Genomic DNA, 26,345 nt, shown 5'->3' with positions numbered 1-26,345 from the left:
ATTTGGAATCCCAAATCCTACTTTTTGAAGAATTTGAGATTTGAAATCATGATATGAAGTTGAAGTTGAAATTTTTGTGCAAATTTCATAAACAAACAATGATTTAAAATCAGAATATGAAATTAGGCTCCCAGATCTTATGGGCAATGGCCTAATTAGGATTCATATTTAGACCTAAGATCCCTTAACCCATTTTTTAATTACTAGTTTTAGACATATGTCAATTAAAAAAATATATGAAAAAATGAATTGTGTAAAATAGAAAATGACATTAAATAGATGCAACTAGAGTATCATTTAAACGAGGGTAGAAGTAAAATTAATTCAGCTTGATCCAATGTAAGATCTCTGAAACAGCAACCCAGTTTGACTAAGAAAAAAAAAACGCTTTAGAACTGTGTGTGTTAAGCAACAATAACCTTTTCACATGTCATCATAACGTGACGGTAATCTCGCATTTCCCATGGGAACGTGCCCTCTATTCTGGACCCCACCCCACCCCATTAAGTTTGAGTACATTCCTACTGACTAAACCAACCAGTCTTGTCTTTGTGAAACTGCACTTGTGTATGTAATAATAATAATGGAACACCAAATCTGGAAATACTAGAGACCTTCTGTTACGAAAAATCAGTTAGATTTAGAGAAAAGATCTAGGTTGAAGAATTATCGGGTTGATTGTTTCCAATTCTACCGAAAATGAAGGCAGAAACAGCGGTTTTGAATCCACCCCACATCTCTTTTGACAACAAGAGGTAAATAAATCTCTCTTCCCCTTCCACTTTTACCCTTGTATTTCATTTTCTTGATTTGGCTCGATGCCTTGGCGTAACTGGTAAAATTGCTGTCATGTGATGCTGCGTACAACAGGCCCTTCACTGGACCCGCGCATAGAGTGCACTGGGTGGCTCTTTTAGCTCGATCCATCAACGATGCTGTTTGGATTATAACCTGATTAACTTCCTTTAATTTTGGATTACTGCAAATATTAAGTTTCTCTTTCTGATCTTGCTCTGATTATTAATTCAAACTTTGTATTGGTGACTCTGAGTGAAATGTAAATTCTTATGAGGATAAATTAATAAATTTGACCTTTATGTTGATGTTCTAATTTGTGTTAACAATCTCTAGAACGTGATGGCATGTGTAAAAATAAAACTGTGAAGAAGTACTTAATTCTTTTAATGAAGAAACTAATATGGTAGTCACTTAAAATGGAAGAAAACAGAAGAACATTAAACAATTCTTGCTGTTTATAAATCAGTTTGGTCTATCATGACATTGTTTTGATAATTATGTGAGAATATCAGATTTTGACTTATGGTTTAAACAGCTCATCTGAGAACTGCTAGTCCTAGTAGTAGATCCGTTTGGCCGTGGATAATGCCGTGGATAATTTTCACCTTTTTCCGGAATTGTATTCTGGAATCATGTTTGGACATAGAATTGTTACAATTTTCTGAAATTGAACTTAAAGTTGAATTCTGGAATATTCCGGAATTCAAAAAACTCCAACTACCTGTTTTCACGTTTTCCATTCCAAATTATTCAACATTTTCTCAAGTTGTATTCATGTTCAAACACAACTCCGATTTCCAAATACCATTTTTTTTAACTTTCTTTTTTCAAATTTCACATTTTTATGTCCAAACGCCCACTCAACTTACATGACAAAAAAAATTAGGTGTTAAAAATCCTCTTCATTCACTTTTTTGTCTTGATGGGCTTGTTCTTTGGGCAATTAATGTTCAACAGGCTTTTGCTGTCTTATTTCAGTTCTTGATATGGTCAGTCTTGATGAAAATGAAGATAATGTATCCCATTTATTACTCTGTGATATAGTACCTAAAAGGGACAAGAGAGAGATATTGGAAAAAGAATGAGGAATGAGTAAAAAGAGAGAAGAACCGAGAGAAACAAAAACAAGGGAGGAAATAAAAAGCGGTCAGAAAGGAGAAGGGATAGAAAGAGAAATTGCAATAGTAAATAAATTAATAGAATATTAAACAGATAATTTCAACCAAATTACACGAAGGTTCTATTTTTAGGATAGGGAGTTCTAAATAATTAGTAGAATTTTTGAAACTACTGCAATTCTATTTGTTTCAATAAGGATAATATTAACTCTATTTCATTTCTAACTAATAGACAAAGTGTTGACATACATCTTTTCACAATGACTTGGTGTTCTTTTTATAAAATTTTGACTTATCAGAAAAGAAACAAAGAAGGGATGAAGTGATGACCACAAGAAAGAAAAAGTTGATTAGGAAGCAAATTTCAAAATTACAAATTACCTTTGTGCATGGGAGACATATTATAGATGTCGTTTTGATTGTAAATGCCTAAATCAAAAAAAAAAAAAAAAAGGTCAAAGGTGTTTGTGGGATTAATATGCAAGTTGCTTTTAGAAAATCCCTTTTGACCATGAGAATTGTGTTTTTGTTCTTAATTCTTTGTAATGTTGCTAAAGGCTCATCTGATATGCTCTTAAACCTTGAAGCTATGTGAAACTTAGGGCGAGGCACCTTGCCTCGCTTAGGTTGCACTTCGGTGCAGTATCAAAATGCTAAAGTGTATGCCTCATATCCAGTAAATATAACCGACAAAGGAAAGTGGCATTAAATAATAAATATAATTAACAAAGAGATATACTACTTGTTAAGAAGACATTATGAATGAATTTATAGGTACTTATTATAAAGAGGAATTCAAACATTTAATCTCAGAAATTTCTCTTCAAAAAAAAATTAAAAAAAATATAAGAAAAATAGTCACTTAAACTGGATTAGAAACTTAAAACTGCATTTTTGCATCTTTATCAAATTTTCTATGGGTTCTTAAACTTAATTTATGTGCTTTTTCTTCATATGTTTCAGCTATTTATATAGGTTTTTAGTTACGTTGTTCATGTAATTGTTATTTATGTTTATAATTATTTTTCCTTGCATCACACACATATAATTTAGTTTTCTCTTTATTGAACCTTTTTTTCCACTAAAGGCCATGCTTTAATGCACTTTGTGCCTAAAGCCTCAATAGTCTTTGGGCTCTTTCTATGCTTTTCGCCTTTGACAGCACAGATTCTTTGAAGACGATGGGATTTGGGGATAGATGGACTTACTGGTTTCATGCATGAATCTCAACAACCTTTGTTTTCAGTATTGATCAATGGGAGCCAATACTGAGGATTGGATATTCTTATTTTGAATGTGCTGCTGCTAGTCTTTGAATCCCACATAAGCCTTGCAAAGAGCTCTATATTTCGTGATGCAAGTGGAAGAGTTCCTAAAGACTATCGGGGATTTCCATTGGGTGCAAAGCATAAAGGGAAAGTAGTACGGCAGGGAGTTAAAGAAAAGTTTGATAGAAAGTTGGCATCATATAAAAAAATGGGATCTCTGTTTTGGGGAAGGGTAACATGGATTAGCAGTTCTCTTTATAGTATACCAACCTATATAGTGTACCCAGTAAAACTTACAAGTAAACCAGATATAAAGATCGTCGTCCAGTGAAGAAGTTTCACTTAATTAAATGGTCATTAGCGAATGAAACTAAAATAAATTGTGGACTTAGGGTGATGAATCTGGAATGCATCACAATGACTTTGCTTAAATGGTTTTGTAGGTTTGGTTATGAACAGGATGACAAACCTTGGAAGTGTGTCACTAGAGCAAAATATGGGATGAAAGATGAATGTTGTACACCCCAGTGTTATCAAAAGCGAAAAGCGCAAAAAAGCTCTAAGGTCAGCTGGGGCTTTAAGCGCGAAGCGCAAATAAAGTGTGGGCTTTAATGAAAAAAAGCGCAATGGTGCAAAAATACAAATATATATATGTTTAGTCCAAGATTAATAATAATAATAAGCATGAATAACCAATATATGACAAAGAAAATGTAAAAATATTACGATAAAGTGAAATATCAATCATCTAGTGTCACCTCCTCAAGAGAGGCTTATTGGCAAGGAAAAGTATGTCTTAGAGCCTTGATGACGACACTGAAGTGCACATAAAGCGAAGCGAAGCGCTCAACATGTTTTGAGCCTCGCTTCAGGGCTTAAGCGCGCTTAAAGCGCGCCTTTGATAACACTGGTACACCCTTAGGTAATATCTCACATGGCACATAAAAAGGTTGTGGAATGAATTTATAAATTTGTGAGCTAAAAGGTAGGGGATGGAAAGAACATAAGTTGTGGGAGGATTACTGGCTGGCATAGACCTACTGAAGAATACTTTTCTGGATTTATATATACCGACATTGGATAAACACAACTGCATTGCAGACTGCGGAAACTGGATGTTTAGAACATCCAAATGTAGAAGGGATCTTCGATACTAGAAAGTTGAAAGAGTAGCCCAGTTTTAAGTTACATACAAGGGGTTGAAGAGCTGACTTGTGACTGCAGAACTTGATAGACTGATAAGTCACAGATGATAGACTATCTGGAAAAGTAATGCTCCTTCGAAGATGGCCTGCTTCACTTGGATAGCCTCAAATGAAGCTCGTCTCACACAAGTTTTTGCAGAGAAGGGAACTCAACTTATGCAGCTGCTTTATGCAGTGGAGATGCTGAAACAGGAAATTATTAACTTCTCCATTGTTCTGCCACCTGGCAGATTTAAGGTTTGTTTCTAGATCTGTTTGGTGTACAATGGGTAACTACAAATTTTATGAAACAAGCTTCGGAGTGTAGGCAAAGTAAAAGATGAGAAAGGGAATGAAAGCAGTATATGGGATGCTGTCCCTTCTTACATTCTGTGGACCATTTGGTGTGAAAGGAATAAGATTTGTTTTGAGGGGGAAAACAAGACAATTTATTTTTTGACAAAGGAGGCTAATTTATAAAGTACAGATACTTACAGTTTTTTAATTTTTAGTGTAAAATGTGAAATGTAAATGAGTTTGGCTCTCTTTAAGCTTCATATCCGTAAAGAGCTAGGATGAGTTTGTAATTTAAGTTATTTGTAACTTAGCACCTGCTTGGTGTTGTTTGCATCGATAACATACTAATCAGAAAAAAGAAAAGTGATATCAAGTGATGACGATATCCTAATGATCTACTTTATTCTCTTCTGATTGGAGAAAATGAGATATGACGAGTGAGGTTCTTATTGTGACTCTCAATAGATCTGAATGAGTAGAATGTGGTTGTTGATCTTTTCATTGAATAAGTTACTTGTGCAAACGGCCATCTGAAGCAGATGAACAGTTTAGGCAATTGAGTGGCCACATAACACAGATGGTATTAAAGAATGCAAAGAGTGTATTAGTGTGATGCATTGGAACTTGTGCTCCTGTACCAGATTGATGTTGCACTGAGCATTGTTAAGCGAGAAAGATAAGGAGAAGAGAGAAGAATAGTACGGGAAGAAAGAGAGAAAGGAGAGAGGGGGGAGGGAGAAGGGATAGAGAGAATTTATTTATTTATTGATAAGATAATAAACTTTAATAACAGTTTGGGTATAAAAACGCATATACAAGAGGTATACCAAAAAGTGGAGACCTACAAAAAGATATGGTTCTCTAAATAGTCAGAGAAATATTATTGTAGTAAATCAATGCAACAAATATCATATAACTAATTTAAACAAAAGAATATGAAGGTCCTAAATATATGCTTTGAAGAAATAAGAGTTATTGAAACTACTGAACTCTTTCCCTAACAAAAAAGATTTAAGACTAAATAAAATTTTATGGCTAAAATAAGATATATTTTATTTTATTTCTAACCATTCGAAGAGGATAAGCAATATAAAGCATATCGTCACATCACTACCTTAATTTGTTTTCCTGGGAACTTCTTCATGTAAAGATTTTTGTTTCCATAAACTGTTCCTTGAATTTTTCACTAATAAGTATCAGTGTTAACAGGGATGCTTATGGATTTGCTGTACGACCTCAGCATGTACAAAGATACCGTGAATATGTTAATATCTACAAGGTACTTTTTTGTCATCATTGCTGTTGCACTAGTAAATATCCTATTTATTCTTTTTGAAAATTAGACAGGAGACCTGGGGTTGGGGGGGGGGGGGGGGGGGGGGATGAATCTTCATTTTATTTTATATCTGCCACATTTCTCAGCAATCAAACAGTAAATATTATCTCACCCTGTATGCATTTCTTTTTAAGGAAGAAGAGGAAGAGAGATCTGATAGGTGGAAGGATTTCTTGGAGCGTCAAGCAGAGTCTGCTAAGTTGCCCATAAATGGGATATCTGCAGACGAAAGTTCTACTAATCTTGGTGCTGAACCAATTGCTCAGGAGGTAAGTTGTGATGCACAGAATAGAGAAGACAGTCAACTTGAAAGCACAACAGAGAAGGATGATACACTGACCTCTGTTGAGAGGAAAAATAGTCAGGCTCAAATATGGACGGAAATTAGCCCATCTCTACATGCCGTTGAGGATTTGATGAGCACTCGTGTAAAAAGGAAAGTAAACTTAGCCAAACAGGAGCAAGATTCTGGTTCTCGGAAGCACCTTCCTGCAATTGAAGAGTCTAGTAAATCCATGAAAGGAATATCTGAAGAGGACTCAGAAGATGAGTTCTATGATATGGAAAGATCAGAATCTTTGGACAAATCTGAGTTGGATTCCATGCAAGACATCCCTTTAAATGATACAGTTAGCCATTTGGCTAATACTAGTCAAGAGGCTTTGCCTCCTTGGAAAGAAGAATTGGAGTGTCTTGTTCAGGGTGGAGTACCCATGGCTCTAAGGGGAGAGGTACATATAATTCTTTGAAATTTCCTTATTATTGTGTTCTTTAAAGTAATATGAGTTCACTATCTTTATTCACGTAAGCTTAAAATTAAATAACAGCTTTGGCAAGCCTTTGTGGGTGTGAGGGCACGCAGAGTGGAGACCTATTATCAAGATTTGCTTGCGTTAGGCACTAAATCTGGTAATAATACAGAGCTTAAAAGTGTGGAATCAGAGGACTACGGAAGTTCTGCTAATGCAAGCATAGACTCTGCATGTATACCTGAGAAATGGAGAGGGCAGATTGAGAAGGTCATTGAATGTGCTATATGTCAACTTTTCTTTTTTAGTAACTTTTGTATTCTATGTTACTGCTGGTTTGTCCCTTTTGGGTCCAATCTTATCTTGCAGTTTTATGCAGGATCTACCACGAACATTTCCTGGACATCCTGCTCTAGACGAGGATGGAAGAAATGCTTTAAGGCGTTTACTTACAGCCTATGCTCGACACAATCCCTTGGTCGGCTATTGTCAGGTATTCTGTTAGCATAGTGCTGTTCTATTTACTCCTCATTTTCTTCCCTAGGTGTTTTGAAAATTGCAGGGAAGATAGTCATGTTTGTTAAGATCTTTGAAGTTCTATTGGACCATGAGGCCAGAAGAAAATTGGGTTACCAACACTACACGTTTGTTGTTGATTCAATTTTGGCCTTTATTTTACCATAAGCAAGACTGCGTTTTCGGAGGAAGAAAAAATTAATACTATTGCTCCTTCTTTAACTATCTTTTTTGATAAGGTAAGGTAATTTTATTACATAAGTACCAAGGAGGTACTTCAATAGTACCAGTTTCAAAAATTAAAAAAAATTAAAAAAAGGGTACCAAGGAGGTACCAAAAACAGTACAAAAGCAGGACAAATTGAAGGTCCTATGTAGCCAGAGACTCAAACAGATCTGTATCTAATGTACCAGCTAAAAGAATTTCCTTCAACCAAAACACTAATTTTTGGATAAAAGTGAATTTGACATATAGAGAAGGATCCTTTCTTCCTTATAAGCACCTCTTGTTCCTTTCAAGCCACAATGTCCATGCGATACAGACAGTGATAGTCTTCGACATCTTGCTTTCCTCTTCTTCTCATGTTGTGCCTGCCAACTGCATAATTAACCTGTGGAAGTTTGTGACATTTTCGAAGAGACCCCAAAGGCATTCAAGAACAAACCCCCTATCTGCCAATTTTTATAGCAGTGCAAGAGTAAATGACCTACTGTTTCAGAGGAATTCTCGCAAAGAAAGCTTCTGCTGCATAGGTGTAAACCTCTTTTCTGAAGCCTTTCTTGAGTTAAGCATGCACCATGTGCTGTTAGCCAACTAAAATATGTCACCTTAGGTGGTGCTTTGGTCTTCCAAAGCATCTTCCAGGGCCAAAGATATCAATAACACCAGTTTTCCTGCAGCATTTTGTAATAATTACTCTTTAACTATCTATTTCCAGACGAGACAACTTTATAGCTGGTGAAGTTTCTAATACTGCAGAGATCCTGTGTCTTTACTTGCTATATTGCAGCTATTTTTAAATTAATTTTTTAGATAAGGTAAATAAGTTTATTAAAGAGAAAATTCCTGTATCAAGTAGTATACCAAAAGATAGAGAGACCTGGCTAAAGTATTTTTCTTTTTTTGCAAGAAGTCACCCAATCATCTATAGAATTAGGAACCTCATAGATGCACCAAAAAGAAACTAAAGGCATGAGGATACTCCTCACTTGTACCCTTCAAATGCTCTCCTATTGCTATTCTCAATTGAAATTAAGTGGGTATTACTGTGTTGTATCCCTTTTAAAAAGAAGTAGGTGGCAAACTTTAAGTTCTGCATTGTGCAAGAAAGTCAAGTGGAATCATTTAAGTGAGGATTAACTGCAGTTTTAATCAAGTTATTGCACCCATTTCATCCTCGTCTGTTTAGTTTTTCAATAGGGTTACTTGATCAAGCTTAGAGTTTACAAAAGTTAGCAGTGACATAGGTGTAACCTGATTCAGAACAACATTCTTAATGAGGAACCAAATATTAGAAAATAAAATGTGGAGATGATTTTTGAGAAATTCCTGGATGAGTAAGGAAGGATGAACAATATAAAGAGCTAAACTTTGTGAAGTTAGAAAAATTGTAAATCAGAAAAAGGAAGTGATCATATGCAAGTGCTTATTACCACTTACATCTTTAAGCCCTTGGGCTTAGTTCAAGCGGAAAGGTTGAGGGACCTGTGACTTAGGTCACATGTTCAAGTCCTGTGCAACGCTATCTAAACCTGGTATTTACGTGGAAAAGGGTAGAGGGTGCAGGTCCATTATCCCCGAGTTCCGAATGCTGCGGTTGGTCCTAAGGCTTGGTGCCCTTGATGGATTTCCCGGTCATCAAAAGGAAAAATAAATAAATACCACATGCATGTTTAAATATCTTCTTGTTCTCCTTTCATGGGTATCTGAGTTGTTGAGCTGCAAATTTGATCTTTTAAAGTGTCAATCCCCATTGACTATTTTCCGATGTTCCCTTTGTCTCACTGGTCAATAAGGGTAATTTTACTTGCATAAATATGATAAGGGTAAGAAAAGATGTTAGAATAATTGTTGTTGAATTACTGTGATTGGGATTCAAATTATTGTTTGAATAGTTGCATTCTTGAAATAAGTGAGAAATGTAGAATCTTATCATCTATTTAAGTATGTCCAACATTGTTCTCAGACTGTTCTAAGCGGTGCTGTAGACATGGTGTTATTGCTCTTCTTCTGTGTAAAAACCCAGCATCTCATTCTAGGCTTTATTATTAAACTCAGTTTTCTTCTAAAAAATATTGTAGACAATGTGTTATGTTTATACCTTGTGAAAATTTTGATTCTTTACCTATCTAAGAATCATCCAAACATTTCTTTTCCTTAAGTGAATCAATAGTCCTCTGGCATTGATCAAACTGCACCTTTGGTCTAACAACGCAGGCCATGAATTTCTTTGCTGGTCTATTATTGCTTCTAATGCCAGAGGAAAATGCGTTTTGGTATGTTTTCTTAACTTCGTTTACATCTTATTTTCCAAATGGATATGTCTTCGTTTATATATGTAGACAAAAGTTGCTTCTACTCTCAGTTCACAGTTCAGAGAGCATTAGCATTCTTTAGCACGTCACACTTGCAGAGTTATTTGTTATGGAGATGTAAAATGAGTTTCCGTATATTTTTTGTCACTTTAGCTCATTGGAATCAAATCGTTGGTGAAACTTACAGGATTTTTTTGATAATAAAACTTACAGGACTTTGATGGGGATTTTAGATGATTACTTTGATGGATACTACTCAGAAGAGATGATAGAGTCTCAGGTAAAGCAAGTTTTGGTTTTTGCTTGCTACAACTTAGTGCTACCTCTTCATTCGCCCTTCATTACTTTGGTATGTTTCAATTGCATATTAGAAGTATGAGCATATCACTCAAGATTTTATTTGCTTGATCGTCTCTTATCAGGTTGACCAACTTGTTCTTGAGGAGTTGGTGCGGGAGAAATTTCCAAAGTTGGGTATGTCTTTTGCTTGGACTTCCTTTTGTCAAGCGTCTTTCTTCAGATTATCTGTCAGTTATGTTGGTAGTTATCATTATGAATTTTACCTTTTGGTCTCTTACTTCACAAATGCTTTATTGCAGTTAATCATCTGGATTACCTGGGAGTGCAGGTAGCATGGGTTACAGGACCATGGTTCCTCTCAATATTTATGAACATGCTTCCATGGGAAAGTGGTTGGTTTCTCTCTCTCATGAAAAATGTTAAGCTGTATAATGGCCGAGAATGCAGATGCTTAATTTAGGTCACTGCACTCGGAATTTTCTTATTCGCGCCTTGATTATCTTACCATTTGTTGACGCCTTTCTCATTAATCCTCCTTGGTTTTAGTCCTTAGAGTATGGGATGTGCTTCTGTTTGAAGGAAATCGAGTGATGTTATTTCGTTCAGCGCTTGCTTTGTTGGAACTATACGGTAATCTTTGAGTTTACAAGGATTGAAAAATTGTTCTTTTCTTCATTGCAGCTTTAATTTATATCCCTATTTTGGTTGCACAAAATTGATTTGTTTGGTCTTGTCCAGGACCTGCATTAGTTACCACAAAAGATGCTGGGGATGCAGTCACCCTACTGCAGTCGCTTGCTGGCTCGACTTTCGATAGCAGTCAACTTGTTCTGACTGCCTGCATGGGCTATCAAAATGTCAATGAAGCTAGATTAGAAGTACTAAGAAATAAGCATCGACCAGCCGTGAAGGCTGCATTGGAAGAGAGGTCTAAAGGGCTTCGAGTTTTGAGGGACTCTCAGGGTCTAGTATCTAAATTATACAGTTTTAAGCATGATTCCGGATCTGCAATTTTAGGAGCCACTAAAACAGATCAAAAGGCTGATACAGAGACAAATAGTGATGCATCTCAGACAGACATTGCATCTGCTAATATGGACGAACTTTACATGAGCCTGAACGGGAATGTGGCAATAGATTCTGTTCCAGATCTTCAAGAGCAGGTAGCTTTTTGTAGTATTTCCCCTAAATTATTAAATATCTCAGTCTGTCCTTTGAACTTGCATACATTTCCTGATCAACTTCTAATAACCATGTGTTACACTCATCTATCGTTTGGTCGAACGTTTTAAACGAGCACTTTAGAATTGATCCATGCAATTAATGAAAGTTACTGAAATTTGTGGTAATTTGTATGGAAATCTTTTGGAAGTGAAAGCTTGAAATAGTCATTGCTCAAGTTAAGCATTGTGGTCTAAAGATACTACACTCTTTAAGTAATTTTGTCTACTTCAAAATAAGCCATCTGGAAGCTGCTTCCAGAATGATCAGAAATGTGCCGCACAGTGAACTTGAGAAGTCTTTTGAAAAATAATGCTAAACAGCTGCCTTTCTTCCCAATCTGGCTTTTATATCATATATGTTATACGGTATTGCTTGCGTGCCTGGTCTGAGTTAAGAGACTTCTCTTGACATTAGCTGGCGCTATGTTGGACTAATGAGCATGGAAAACCTGTTTTTCTAGATTAGCCGCTAAACTTTTGAGAACACGTATGCATTTGATAAGTGGAACTTCAGATAAATAAATGTTAGTTTCATTTCACTCGCACGATTCCTCTTATGTTTTTCATTTTATTCCTCTTTGTTTCCCCTCCATCTTTTCATTTTCCTCTGTTTTCCTTAAGTTCCTACCTTCAATCATTAAACTCCTTTCTTGTTTGATTTCATTGTTTTGAAATTAATTGTTGGTTTGGATATCATCAAAGTAATTTTCAGATAGCTTCACATAGTCCGTGAATGCCTTAATGGTCATTCATTATTGGTGTACCTTCACTTTGCATATTTTAAATTACGACTTTAATGCAGGTGGTTTGGCTGAAGGTTGAGTTGTGCAAGTTGTTGGAGGAGAAACGATCTGCTGAACTTAGGTGCGTACATTGGGTGTTAATGTTTTACTTTTGAGTTCTGGTGACTGGTCAATGCCATTCTGTGCATTTTGACTTTTGTCATAGTTGCTCACAGTAAATTGTAGCTTCTTTCATACATTGTTGTCCTTATGAATGTAATGATTCTAACAGTTAATTGATATTTTTGTGTAGTATCTGGAACTAGGCTTCATTTGTTTGCACTTAATGGAGGTCTGAATCTGAATGGTCCAGACCTTAGACCATTAAGTGCATTTGTTTACATGCATTTGTTTACATTAAGATCTAAGCACTTATTTGGTCTGAATCATTAAGATCTTGAACAAAGTCTTAATATCATTAAGAGGTATTTTGTATGGATAATTTTTACCACCGGCTCCATCTTCCCCCATCCCCTCACTCCCACCACCCCGCCCCACAACCCACCCACCCCAACTCACCACCAACACCACCCTAACCTCTACCCCTACTCCACAAACCCACCCACCACCACCACCCCACAACATTCACTACCCACCTACCTTACCCCAACCACCCCCTCACCACCACCCACCCTACCCCAGACCCACCCCACCACCACCACCCTAGCCCACCCCACCTAGCAACCCCTCCCCCCCCCCCCCCCCCCCCCCAAAAAAAAAAAAACCCACCCACCATCACTGCAAACATCTCCATCATTACTAGCAAACATAAATGTTTCATGTTTTTATCAAATACTATTTTTATTTTATTAAATTTGTATTTATTTTCTAATTTTTAGTTCCGATTTTATTTGAATTGTATATTTATTGTGTTTAAATAAATGCATTATGCACATTCAGATGTTGAGAAAACAAACAGTCTAAATCATTCAGTGTTCAGATCTAGAGACAACATCTTAATCATTCAGATGTGTATTCAGATTCAAACGTCTTAATCTTAATGAAAACAAATGAGGCCTTATACTACTAGAAGGTGTGAGAAATCAGATTTTGTCCTTTTAGTGCATGCGAATCACCTTTTTTTGGGGTAAATTTTAGGAGGTCAAGTAAATAGCAAATTTGAGATCATGGTTCCCCAGCCGAAACCAGCCGCTTTTTGTATGCTGCTAACTTTAGACTATCCAAGTAGTAACAAAAGAAGAAGTTTTGATGCTTCAATTTTCTGTCTGTTCTGTTGTCTCAGAGCATGAGGGTAGTATCTGAAAGAGCAAGCATCTCTGGCAGCCTAAAGTCACTAACAGAATTGCAAAATTTCTATTCAAAATTAAAGTAGTCGGTATAGTCTGTCATTTTTTAAAAAAAAAAAATTTTAAAAAATTAACTTTGACGCTTAAGAGTTTGGAAGTTCAACTCTCCCTTTAGAGGGTGATCTATCAAATTTGGAATTCAATGGATGGATATTTCTCCATTTTCACTAGATTTCTGTATAAGCGCTTCTGCCAAATTCTATACCTATTCATGGGTGTCGGAACTAAGAGGATTAGTTATCAATTTTGGAGGGGAGTAGTTATGTCCTTCTCATGTATTTTTTTCTGTGTGCAGAGCGGAGGAGTTAGAAACAGCACTGATGGAGATGGTAAAGCAGGATAACAGGCGGCAGTTGAGCGCAAGGGTACTTAAGAGGCTTCTTTATGCTTGAATTAAATAACTTTTGTCTGAGTAGGAAGTCATAGCCCCACTTCCATCACTTGCATCCTTGGGTGACAAAAGACAGTGAAACCCCCCCAGCATCCTCTGCATTTTTCCCAGCATGTTTTTGTGTTATTTTTGTTCTTTCTATAAGCCTGTGAATGGATTTGGTCAAAATGAAGTCATCTACTTATCTGGTTGCTTTTGCATATTTCTTCTCTGTACTCTCCATTACACATATATTGCTCCTGCGCATTGTGAAAATCTGTAATGCATTCTTTCCATTCATACCTAACCACACATTCTTCAATGAAATAAACAGGTGCAGCCTTGAATAATTTTGGTTTTCATGTAGACTTTTCTGATAAGGGGGTAAAATTGTTTAATTATCCTGGACCCAGTTTGCTTTCTTGGATAGTAGGGGGTAAAGATGACTGGGCTTTCGAGGTGATGGAGCACTATTAGACTAAGTCTCAACCATAAGGAAGTGCCTCAAAATCCCGGGGGAGCATTTAAACTTTCCCTTTTCTCTTCTTCTCTGGCATTTGTTTGATTGTAATTCTCTGGTCCAACCATATTTTCCATATGATCCACAAGTTTCCCTAATGTGTGCATCTTCACATCTTTTTCAGTGTGGATGAAAAGGGCTTCCAAAGCCTTTTATATAGTTGGCACAACTCTTTTTCCCAAAACTCAATTGATGAATTCCACATATCTTAAGCATAATCATTCTCAAGTTCGGATAAAAGAGGAGGGTTGTGGTAGGTTAATGAATAGTAGGTTAATGACTAGCATTGAAGTTATGTTTATTCAGTGACTGAGTCAACTAAAGTTTCGAAGTATGGCGAATGTTTCAGAAATGCGGATGTGAAGATGGATAATACTAGATTGCACAGGATTGGAATCACATCCAACAGAGTGTACACGTGGCATATAGAGAAGTTGATGAGACTTGTAATACTGAAGTTGCTTGAATGTAAGAGCCTGCCTACTTCCAACCAAGAAGCTTGGAGTCTGAATCACCGAAGGGGGAAAGTGGAAAGAATCTTAAAATCTCTTAGGTTTATAGTGCTTAGCTAAGTGCATTTCACAAAGAAAGCAAAGAATCTGACATCAGTAGTATGATTACTAGTAATCCGAGTAGGGATAAATGGGATATCTAGAGAACCCCTAACTACTCTAAGAAACAATTATTTTGGTACTAGAATGAAAGAAATTTAGGCCTGAATAAAGCAGAATGAACAAAAGAGGATTCATACAGCTGACCTCAACTAATTTAGGATTGGGACTTAGTTGATTTCTTTCCTTCCTTCATGATTAGTTTTCTTACTTATACCACAGAGATAATTGCTTTTGTGTTGTTTCTTCTTTTTCTTTCCATATTTGAAGATTAAATCTCATAATGACATTTGCACACTGGCATATACTTATGGTTCAGGTTGAGCAATTAGAACAAGAGGTTGCTGAGCTTAGACAGGCCCTTGCTGATAAGCAAGAGCAAGAGAATGCCATGCTTCAGGTGACAATTCTCATTAAATATTTGATAACAACACACCTGTATAGTATCTAATATGTTTGTCCTTGCTTGCTATGGCAATTTATGTGAATGAATTTTGCTTTATAGGTTCTCATGAGGGTGGAGCAAGAGCAGAGGGTAACGGAAGATGCTCGTAGATTCGCTGAACAAGAGGCAGCAGCTCAAAGATATGCCTCTCAAATGCTACAGGTTTTCATCTCTTTGCAATTCTTGGTGAAACATTTCGACTTCTAATTCCTTTTCTTCAATTTTCATTCTTAGTAATTGGTAAACTAGGTCAAACTTGGTGTGCTTATTTGTGAACATTGTTGATGCAATGGAATTTCTCCTAAATTTTTTCGTGTTTCAACGTACAGATCAGTGCATAGTAGATATATCATCTGTTTGCTCTATAGTAACTGCTTTTTGTTGTCATCTCTTCGTGTTTTCTTCTCCTGAACATTCAAGTTAACATATTGGTGTCCATGATTATCCTTAGTCATGTCCCAGAATCATCCAGACATACATTCATAATTGTTTTGTTGATCTGTTCAATCCTAATAAATTTTGTTGCTATCTCTTCTTGTTTTCTTCTCCTCATTCAAGTTGATGTGTTGGTGTCCATTATATGCTTAGGCCGAATTTGTTTGCACTTAATGGAGGTCTAAATCTGAATAATTCAGACGTCAGATCATTAAGAGTGTTCATTCTTTTTAAGATTTAAACACTCAATAGGATTGAATAGATATGAATCATTCAGATGGTGAACAATGTCTTAAAATTATTAAGAAGGTACTCAAAAAGATAACGAGGATGACCTTTCAGCACCACTTTGTCCGCAACCACCACCAGCCACCTCTGCACAACCACTACCGTCGTCCACAGCCACCATCACAACTCTCACTGCCAACTACCACTAATAACAACCTCTACATTCTAAAAACCACACTGGTCACTACCACACTAACCACCTCCACCATCACATCTATCACCACTGTAAACAACCACCAAGATCGTCAACCATCATCACCACCACTACCAACTACTACCACTAACCACCCCGCTGCCGCCACTAGCCACTACCACCAACCACCTCCATGCAACAACCACCAACACCATCGTCAACCACTCCCACCATCCACCAAGACCACCACTGCCAACCGATACCACCAACCATCATCATCAAAGCTCCTACCGCACAACAACCACCCCCAAATTCACACCACCAACCATTGCGTTACAACCTAATAATTTCTGAATAAAATATTAAATTATTTAATAAATTTTCAATAAAAATAAATTATAAATTATAAACATTCAGATGTTGAGGAAACAAACAATTTTTCATTTAGTATTCTGATCTAAATACAACGTTGTAATATTAAGATGTGTATTCAAATTTAGACATCTTAATTAAAAAAAAAAAAAAAAAAAAAAAAAAAAATGGCCCTTTAGTCAAGTCCCGCATTCATCCAGAACACACATTCATGATTGTTTTATTGATCTGTTCAATCCTAATAAATATAGTATGGTCCCATTAGATTTGGTGAGGATCTTTATTGGTGGATCTATTAAATGGCATTTGAGCACCATAGCTGTTGTTAAACACGAGAGGCGTGCTAAAGTATAGTCTTCTATTCGCCGCAAGCATAGGAAATATATCTTAAGCGCCATCTTTTTGAGGTTTTATTTTAGAAGTCAATTCCAAGTGCTTTATTTATTATTGCACGAAATGCCTAATATATTGGTGTCATGGTTTATAATTACTATACAGGAAAAGTATGAAGAAGCCATGGGAAACCTTGCTGAGATGGAAAAGAGACTGGTTATGGCTGAATCAATGCTGGAGGCTACCTTGCAGTACCAGTCTGGACAAAATAAAGTATTACCTTCTCCCAGGTAATAATTTCCTTACATATGATTTCCTTGTGAGGCACTGAGTAATGCACCATTTATACCTCCCATTTGGCATCATAGTGTTTTCTGATATTATGTCCTATGTTATTTACTGCTACCATTTGGGAAAGGACATTGACATGTCTTTGTCACTAGTAATGCAAACAACATACAATAACTTCTTCATGCATATCTTTTGTTTCATCCTAAAATGGATCGCTATGCTTTTTTATAGATCCACACAGAAAGATTCATATCCGGTACGGGTCAACCAAGAGTCATCACCAGAGATACCCGCTAGAAAGATCAGCTTACTGTCGAGACCATTTGGACTTGGATGGCGTGACAAGAACAAGGTGAGTCCATAAGTTATTATCCAATTTGAGGTGTTATAACTAAATTAGGTTTTAATCAAACCATCTTGTTAACTCTGTAGTCTGGCTTGCTATTAGCTTGTGATCCATGAGAATTACAATTTCATTTAAAAAAAAAAAAAAAATACAATTTCACTTGTCAAATTGTCCGACCAGCCTTTAAGATTTACTAGCGAAGAAGACTCGCCTAGTTTACTGCATTGGTAAAGACCATACGGTTTAAGCTGTGGAGGTTATCTCCACTGGTGTTTCATCATCCATAAGCCTATTTCTAACCTATACCCATATTAATGTATGAATCAAGCGTTATGTGCTCCAGCATTTTGCTGTATTTAACAGCTATACGAAAGAGAGTTATGATAACTTCTCATAAGCATTTTCATGGACATGCCTATCAATATGTACGTATCTATAATCATGCAGATTAAGTTTCCTAGTGTAGGGGCAATAAGCACTTTCTAGAAAATGCAGTTGGGATAAAAGATTTGGTTGATGTTGTGTCAAGTAGCTGACTCTTAACTGCTGGTTGAAGCTTTCATAGTGTGGCTTCTATAGGAAGATAGACCTCCCCCGCCCCCGATGCCCTACTATTTTTCATTCTTTCTGTTTTAATGGAACATACTTTGAACTGCCAGCCAATCGTGGTTATAGTTGCTAGTATTAAAATAATTGAAAGACACAGGGGAAGCCAGCCGAGGAAGTTAATGACAGCAAGCCGGTGAATGAGGAAACGAGTCCCAAAACTCAGCAGAAGGAAATGAACGGCCATCAGATGGAGGGGAAACTGCAAGAGGTGTAAGAGATTTTTTCTGGGGCCTGGATATCAATAGCTAGATATGACCTTAATATTAGTATCAAAAAGAATTGAAGGGATATTTTTGTATTCTTTTCTTCATTATATCCCCTTAAGAGCATATATAGTGGGTTTGTTTATTCATCAAATGACAATAATAGTTAGCTGCAAGATGATAGTGTAGAGAAAGGAAAAAGAGAGAGAAAAGAGATGGTCTTTTAATACTTTGTTAGTAAAGTTGTTGTTTCCTATGTATTGTCCTCCAAACTGTAAAATGGGAAATTCATAATGAAATTTATGCAAGTATGGAAGATGACAGCAGTGGTTGCTTTCTTATTCTTAGTTTTCTGCTTTTCGTTTAAATTCCTTTCAACTCCTCAGCACTACCATCCAAACCCCAACCCCAACCCCAACCCCACCCCTTGAAGGGTAACTTTTGGGGAATCTATATAAAATTTGTTTCTCCACTTGCTGTTAAGTAGTAATTTGAAATCACACTGGTGGATATAGAGCAAATCCGACCAGCAGTTGGGTGTTTGGGTAGTTTACATTCTCCTATTTAGTATAGCATGTGATTATTTTTTTGGGGGTGGGGATGACGAATTTGTAGAAGAATGTACTGTGTGGAAGTTTGTGTACTCGCTGCAAGTATGGGTAAAGTAAGGACGTTATGTAAAGTCATCCATGTACACCTACCATACTCTTTTTTCTACTAATAGAAAATCATTAATTTTACTTGATTTTGCAGGGCTTATCATCTTTACTATAATCAAGTTTATCAGTATCATGTTTTGAAGTACTGTAGTCTATTGTATCATTTGAGAATAAAATGAACTTTTGGAAAGTTTACTCATATTAAGCATTTGGATCATTAATTTAGAGTGGTAAGAAATACTATTTGGAAATCAAAAGTTATTTAATTAATGGTGACCTTGGAGTTTTTTATTCGAGGAAAGGTGACCTAGGTTTTTTTTAGTTGTGTAGAGTGGCTCTTTTGAGATTAGTTTTAATGGCATTAATTTTAAAAGCTCAAGTTTTCTTATTTACACAAAACTCCTACCTCAACCCCTTTCCACCCCCAGCCACTAGGACTGTGCATGTTAACGGTTAGACCAATAACCCGAACTGATAATTGGGTTAATGGTTCGGGTTAGTGGGTTAACGGGTTTCGGGTGGTGTTCTATAGTTATTGGGGTATCGGTTGGGTCTTGGGTTCACCACTTTTGTTAACGGGTGAACAGATAATCATTTATTTAATTGCAATTATACCCTTCCATATAGAATCTTTCATATATAATTTGTGGAGTCCAGCCCAGTGAATTTATTCCATTGTTACCCTTCCATATATAATTATATAGTAAATCCTAAGTCAATTTATTTCTCACTGGTGAAGTTAGCTGCAAGGTTTTACAAGAACTTAGCCCGAATGTCAAAGCTTCTAATTGCTTCCAAAGGTGTGAAACAAACTTTACCAAGCATCAAGTACTAAATGCTTGTGGAAATAACTCAGGCAGCTAACAGCTCCTCTCTACAATTTTGTGCCACTGATGCAACGGGTAAAGAGAGCAAAAATGAGGAGAGTTGTTGAGGACTCGGATGAAGAAGCATAAAAAAGACAACATTGTCAAATTGGAAAGCTGTCAACAGTGGTCTGGGAACTAGGATTCATGTAAATATGAAGAAAATGTTTCAAGTTTTTAACGTCTTGGAGATGCCAGCCAGCTTCTAGTTTCAAACTTCATTTATAGCTAACTGTTGCAGGCACTTTCTTTTGTAGCTACTTTATTCATTTTGCATCTCATTAATTCGTTTCTGATTCTGCTTTGAAGTTGGGTTCTTTGTTCTTGAAAAAATTTCGTGTGATATCGTAACGGTTAAACCGATAACCGAACCGATAACGATCAAAAACCGATTAACCAATAACCCATTAACCGATATTTCTTTAACAGTTTAACATGTCGACAAACCGATAACCGACCGATAACTTTCAAACCCGAACCGAACCACCCGATACGCAGCCCTACCAGCCACCTCTTCCTCTGCCATTCCACCTCTTTCGCCACCACCTCCTCCATTTCTTTTTTTCACCTCGTACCTTATGCTGTAAATCTTATGACTTCGGTAAGTTGTTGCAACAACTGTAATATCGTTGTATTGGATTTACTGCAGAATCTTTTTAACTGGTTCAAAAATCTCGTTTAGGAGGAGGAGCCGGGGAGGGGGGTACAAGGGAGGGTCGAGATAGTTTAGGCTAAAAATCCATCTACCTTCCTTGTGAGGTATTATTATTCACATAACATTATTATTGAATAGATAGCCCAAAAAAAAAAAAAAAAGTCCTTCGTCATTCAAATGGTAAGCTCGGATGCCAAGAGTTAAAAAAAGCATTACTACTGGAGCGATGACCTACAACCATGAGAGCAGAGAGGAGGTGGCCCTACGAAGTCATTTATGCAGTGCTTGATAAATTTAACCTTTCAGAAAGGAGGAGGAGGAGGAAAAGAGAAGGAGGGAATCAAAAATCTAAAATCTAAATATGAAAAGGTTGGTATATGGGTCTTTTAAAAGATTAAATATTTGATATTTGCCTCCAAATTTTAATAATTTTATTTAGGTCTCATATTCACTTAATCATGATATTTATTTTTTTTAATTCAAGACTTGAGAGGTACCTGATAACGTCCAAATCCACCCTATTAATTAGAATGAGCACGGTCGTATGCAAATATAATTTACCCAACTATGAGTCGGGGTCGAATCCCACAGAGAACAATATGTAGGCGATTAGGAAAAGTAGGAATTTTCACCAACTACGCTAAAGTCAAACGATAGATAATGTTTTGGTTTTGTTTGAGAGAATTATAACTAATGCAAAAATGTAAACTAACCTAGAAAGCAAGTAAAATGATCAATGGCCACAAGCATGGATACAAGGGAAACTACGCTCAAGTAACGATCCAATGTACTTCAAGATTTACAAATAATGGTGAGTTTATATTACTTAGCCTCGGATAATGACTCTAAATTAGCTTCTTCCGAAGACTAACTAGACTACCTAATTGAATATCCCTAAAGCAATTAGGAGCATTAAGAACACCCGAATATGGCTACAAGTGGTGTCGCCTATTCCTAGGTCGATTTCCATTAGATGAGGGTTAACGCCCCAAATTCTTGTTAATTAATCTTTCCCAATTCCGAGTTTGCCTCTTCCAAGTTTAAACCGAAATAAATGGGCAAGTCTTAGGGTTAGCTACTCCCTTAAGAATCATTCAAAATGAGATTAATTAAAGAAACAATAACTCACTTCATTAGGAATAAAATCATTCAACACATAAGCAAAACAAGAGATTCAATCCAAACTTAAACAATATATACTTCCATAAACAAGGTTCAAGTATTGAAATGAAATACTACACACATAAATATTCAATACCAAACAAGAAATTGAAGAAAGGATTAAGAATATCTCATTAAAGTGCTTCCAATCTTCTCCTCCAATGTGTTGGTGTGAAACCCTAGCCTCCAAGGACTTGTGTTGAGCCAAAGATGTCTCATGTTTTGCCCTAATTTTCTATTTATATGTACTGGAATGGAAGAAATCGTCAAAATCCGAGTTCTGGTCGAAATTGCCGAAAATCCTTCATCGCGATCGCGCCATGTGTCTGCGCGATCGCGTGGATGACGTCAGCTTCCACTGCTCCCTTCATCGCGATCGCGTGTCGATACTGTGCGATCGCGTGGAATTAACAACGCGCGTAGGCGCGATCGCGTTAAATTCCAGCGCGATCGCGTGGAGTACATTTCCCGCGTGGGCGCGATCGCGTGGGTACTCTGCGCGATCGCGCAGAGTATTTTTCCACGATATTTTCCAGAACCTCCAGTAAATTCCAGTTTTGCAACTTTTTTGCTTGTTTTCCACACTTAGGCTCTAGGGACCTCGTATTACCTGAAACATGACAAAAACTACGTAAAATGACATAGACTTGCTTAAAAACAAGTAAAACTTATAGTTAAAAAGCATCGATTGTGGCGTAAAATCACGCCACATCAACACCCCCAACTTAAAGTATTTGCTTGTCCTCAAGCAAGCCATACAAAACCATGACTCAATCTAACACCTAGATATTATAGAATAACAATGTCTACATTGGTTTTGACTCTGAACTACCGGCATGCATGTTTTCCTTTAAACGACCACCCCAACTTTCTACTTTAAAACAATATGCATAACTCAAGAACACTACGACTAACAATGAAGCTTCAATGAATGACATTACATTATCGAACATATTATGGTGCACACAAACGCTACTTTAGGCGGTCACTTTATTTTGTTCAATTCTCATCCTTATGCCCTCACATAGACCAAAGAATGTCCCAACACACATATATACGACAAGAATGGGACGAAGACGAAAGAGAAGAGAAAGACACTCACACTCACAACGACAATTCATATTTACACATGCAAATACCATAGGCTTGCCCTTATTTTCTATGTTTTCATCCTAGGCTCGTTCGGTTGTGATCACATTAGGACTTGTTTCGGCTTGTAATGTAGGTTTAGGGACGGGTCGGATACTTTTTGGAAATTAGTGACTCACCCTCCTTGAACACTACAACATCTTGTCACCTTAATTCGCCTCTTTTCTTTCCACCCCTTTATTTTCTTTCAGTTTTCGACCTCGATGTGGTTTTACTTCTAACCAACTTACAATTCTTTTTGCGTTACAATTTTCTGATTTTTTTTTATTTTTTTTTATTTTTTTTTATTATATATATATATATATATATATATATTTATACGCAACTACCACATCGAATCTCCACTAGCAAACTCCACCACCCCCAACTTATGTTTTTAACATGTACTCCACATTTAATTCACCCCCAACTTAGGCATTTTGCCTCATCTAACTAGTAGCATCAAGGAGGGAACGGGTGCGAAGATGGATTAATTTCACAAAGGGTAAGGTTTCATAATTTGCTAGCCAAGAAAAAGGTCAAAAAGGCTCAAAAGGGAAACTAAGGGTATTTAACACTTTTGGTAAGGCTTATTTAGGCAAAGTGACTATTTCAACAAAGAAAGCCTAAGATCATTTCACAACCAAACTAACTTTCGCATTTCAAACAAGACCAACCGGGCAAGTTCTAGATTATACATGCATAAACAGAATCAAACTAACACTTCACACACACATCGGCATAAGGACAATAATTTTTACACTTGTGACTTCCTAAGTAGTAATTCATCACACACAACACCCCAATAATCACAATGTCATATAAAGAATCAATCATGTCAGACAATAACAGTTCTAAGTATGCATTTTTCAACTTTTCGAGGGGTCCAAAAATTTCAACAAAACACAATACATGCCATTAGTTGCCAAGTAGTACCAAATAAAACAAAATTACTCTATTCAACCTAAGTAACATCCTAAACATGCCAGTTTCAACAAAATAAAACCCCCCTCAGGAAAAGAACTCTGGCAAAGAAAAGCCGAGGAGGTTCCTACCCCTAACTAAAAAACTTGCAGTGTCCTCACTGCAGTACATCAACACAGATTTTTTTTTTTTCATACCTCCTAGCACTGCGTGCTATGGTCATCTCTGCTCACCCTCTGAACTGGAGCTGCTGGGCTCTGGCAGGACAAAATCGTCCTCATTTTCCTCCTCTTCATGTTGTGCGCCGCATACACTCCTCAGAATGCTCATCATTTTGTTCAGGAATTTGCTTTGCTTCTTGGCGTGCTCCCTTGCCTTTTTCTGCCTCCTCTCTATTTTTCCCTGCTTTTCTTTGATATGCTTCATGTCCTCCACAATACCTGCTAATGTTGGACCAATAGGAACAGAGGGAGCTGTAGATGTGCCTTCTCCATGTGGGCCCGCAGGGAGACTAGCCACTAGCTGCTGAAGCCGATTGTCCATCCCATGGACCTGGGTGGAGATATATTGGAAAGGCCTGGCTGCTTCTTGTATTGGTGGTAGGATTGGTATAGCCATAGGAGGAGCAGATGCCCCACCAGTAGAATCTGATGCAGTAGATGTAAACTGCCCAAATGACGAGCCTGCTATATCAATCTTCCTTTTCTTTTGTATAGCAACAGACCCTTTCTTTTTCAAAGGATGAATTGGTCCCCCAGGCCCCTTTTCTTTGTCACCTGGCCTTGTGGGCACTCCATCAGTGGAGCACAGGTAAGTGATCAATGACGGGAAGAATAGACTCTTAGTCCGTTCAAGCACCACCTCCCGGATTTCTTGCATAATGAGCCTCTCCACGTCGACAGGCAACCCTTCCATCACAGCACAAATTAATTTGGCCCTCTCAATGGGCACGTCTGACTCATGTTTGGAAGGCAACACCCTGGATGCGACAATATCAAGCCAAGTTTTGGCCTCAGCAGTGAACTCTGCAGAGTCAATTTTTCTCTGCATTGTTGTCAGCCACTTTGGTTGCTCCCCACCGTGGAAGTGGGTCACAAACCATTGTTGCCGCAGTTGTTCATACATCTGTGTCATCTCGCTGTTGTCACCATCCTGCAGATTGTAATAGGCATTTATTCTTGAGGCATTGCACAGGACATCCACACCTCTGACTTTGACAATTGCCCTATGTGTAATGTCTGCCTCTGCAGCATTTGCGTAGAATTCCCGCACAAGGGTATGGTTTGCCCTGATTGGTTCATCTGCAAAGCGTATCCAGCCGCTTGTTACCAACCTTCCATAGAACTCGGGCATCTTTTCTTCCAAATTTTCTGTTACAAAGCCCCTCTCTTCAATGAAGCTCTTTCCCAGCAGCCTATCATACAGCTTCGAACATTTTGCTGACTGGAAGGTGGTGGTGTCATAATATTCAATCAAGGGTACTTGGGCAGCACTGGATGATGAAGCCATTTTTTAAGTTTAAGTACCTACAAAACAAACACAATGCATATGAACACCTACAATGATGTATAATGAGGAGTTGGGTTAAGGAAATTTGTCCCCCAAGTTTTGAGCAGCTCTGAACGAGCATTCTGTTTGGGCACTGCCACTTTTTCTTAATCGCGATCGCGTGGCAACCAGGCGCGATCGCGCCAATTTGAGAATTTTGTTCACCGCGATCGCGGTTCAACATGACGCGATCGCGTCTATTTTCAGCGCGATCGCGCAGAGTCTTTTCAGATTCTCAGAAACATTTTGACAAACAGGTGGCGTGCATGATTTTTGGGGCTTCGATTCAACGATTTTAAGCTTGTATTTTGCCCCATTTTTTTCTTCATATCAACACCCATCTCTCAACTCACATTACTCACAACAAACAACACTTCACATGACAAGAAATTCAGCAATTTCATCACATTTTCATGCTTAAACAAGTGGAAGAAAATTTTTCTTTCACAATTTCTAACATGGAAAGATGATAAAAACAACCCTAGGAACAAGACAATGAAAGAATCACATACCTTGTGGTTGCAAGTTGAAGAATTCTTCTTAAAAATTGAAGTTGAATTGGAGAGAAAATTGAGAGAGAATTTTTTTGTTTTTGAGAAAAAGTGGAGGAAATGAGGGGTTAAGCCGTTTTGCCCTTTCTTTACTCTGTTTTGAAACCTGGAAACGCGCCTCTGCGCGATCGCGTGATGATGTGGTGCGATCGCGCAGAGTAAAGTTTTTTTTTTTTTTTTTTGACGCGATCGCGTGTGTTCTTGGCGCGATTGCGAAGAGTAAAATTCGGCCAAAAACCAGCAGTTCAGAAAATAAGCAGAAACCAGCAGCTACTGATTTGTGGCTGTTCTGAAAACTCAACCTATTCAAAACAATTCCAAAAATTATGAAATTTTGCAGATTAGTCACAAATCATAAACTAAACAATTTTAAAAAATCAAATTTCAAAAAAAATGATTAAAAATTTAAAAACGATGGGTTGCCTCCCACCAAGCGCTTAAGTTAACGTCGCGGCACGACGGATACCAACTTTACCGCTTTTCT

General features: G+C 37.3%; 1 protein-coding gene across 3 annotated transcripts; it reads left to right on the top strand.

The window, feature by feature from the left end:
- Positions 1-345: 345 nt before the first annotated feature.
- On the top strand, positions 346-18,710 carry LOC132615509 (uncharacterized). Of its 3 annotated transcripts, none has more exons than XM_060330112.1 (18): positions 346-755; positions 5,875-5,944; positions 6,136-6,732; positions 6,829-7,020; positions 7,130-7,243; positions 9,704-9,762; positions 10,015-10,081; positions 10,224-10,275; positions 10,401-10,493; positions 10,648-10,731; positions 10,840-11,264; positions 12,127-12,188; positions 13,709-13,778; positions 15,234-15,314; positions 15,420-15,521; positions 17,086-17,210; positions 17,443-17,563; positions 18,217-18,710. In XM_060330112.1, exons 1-18 carry the CDS (start codon positions 700-702, stop codon positions 18,301-18,303), a joined length of 2,457 nt encoding a protein of 818 aa, XP_060186095.1. In that variant the 5' UTR covers positions 346-699; the 3' UTR covers positions 18,304-18,710. The 3 variants fall into 3 exon arrangements, with proteins under 3 accessions (XP_060186095.1, XP_060186093.1, XP_060186094.1); XM_060330110.1 differs by having other exon boundaries at positions 347-755; positions 18,258-18,710; XM_060330111.1 differs by having other exon boundaries at positions 350-755; positions 18,264-18,710.
- The last annotated feature ends 7,635 nt before the right edge of the window (positions 18,711-26,345 follow it).

This window comes from Lycium barbarum, chromosome 10, assembly GCF_019175385.1.
Source record: "Lycium barbarum isolate Lr01 chromosome 10, ASM1917538v2, whole genome shotgun sequence".
NCBI classification, from domain to species: domain Eukaryota; kingdom Viridiplantae; phylum Streptophyta; class Magnoliopsida; order Solanales; family Solanaceae; genus Lycium; species Lycium barbarum.
The sequence above is the reverse complement of the archived record's forward strand: the minus strand, read 5'-3'. Positions and strand labels throughout refer to the sequence as shown.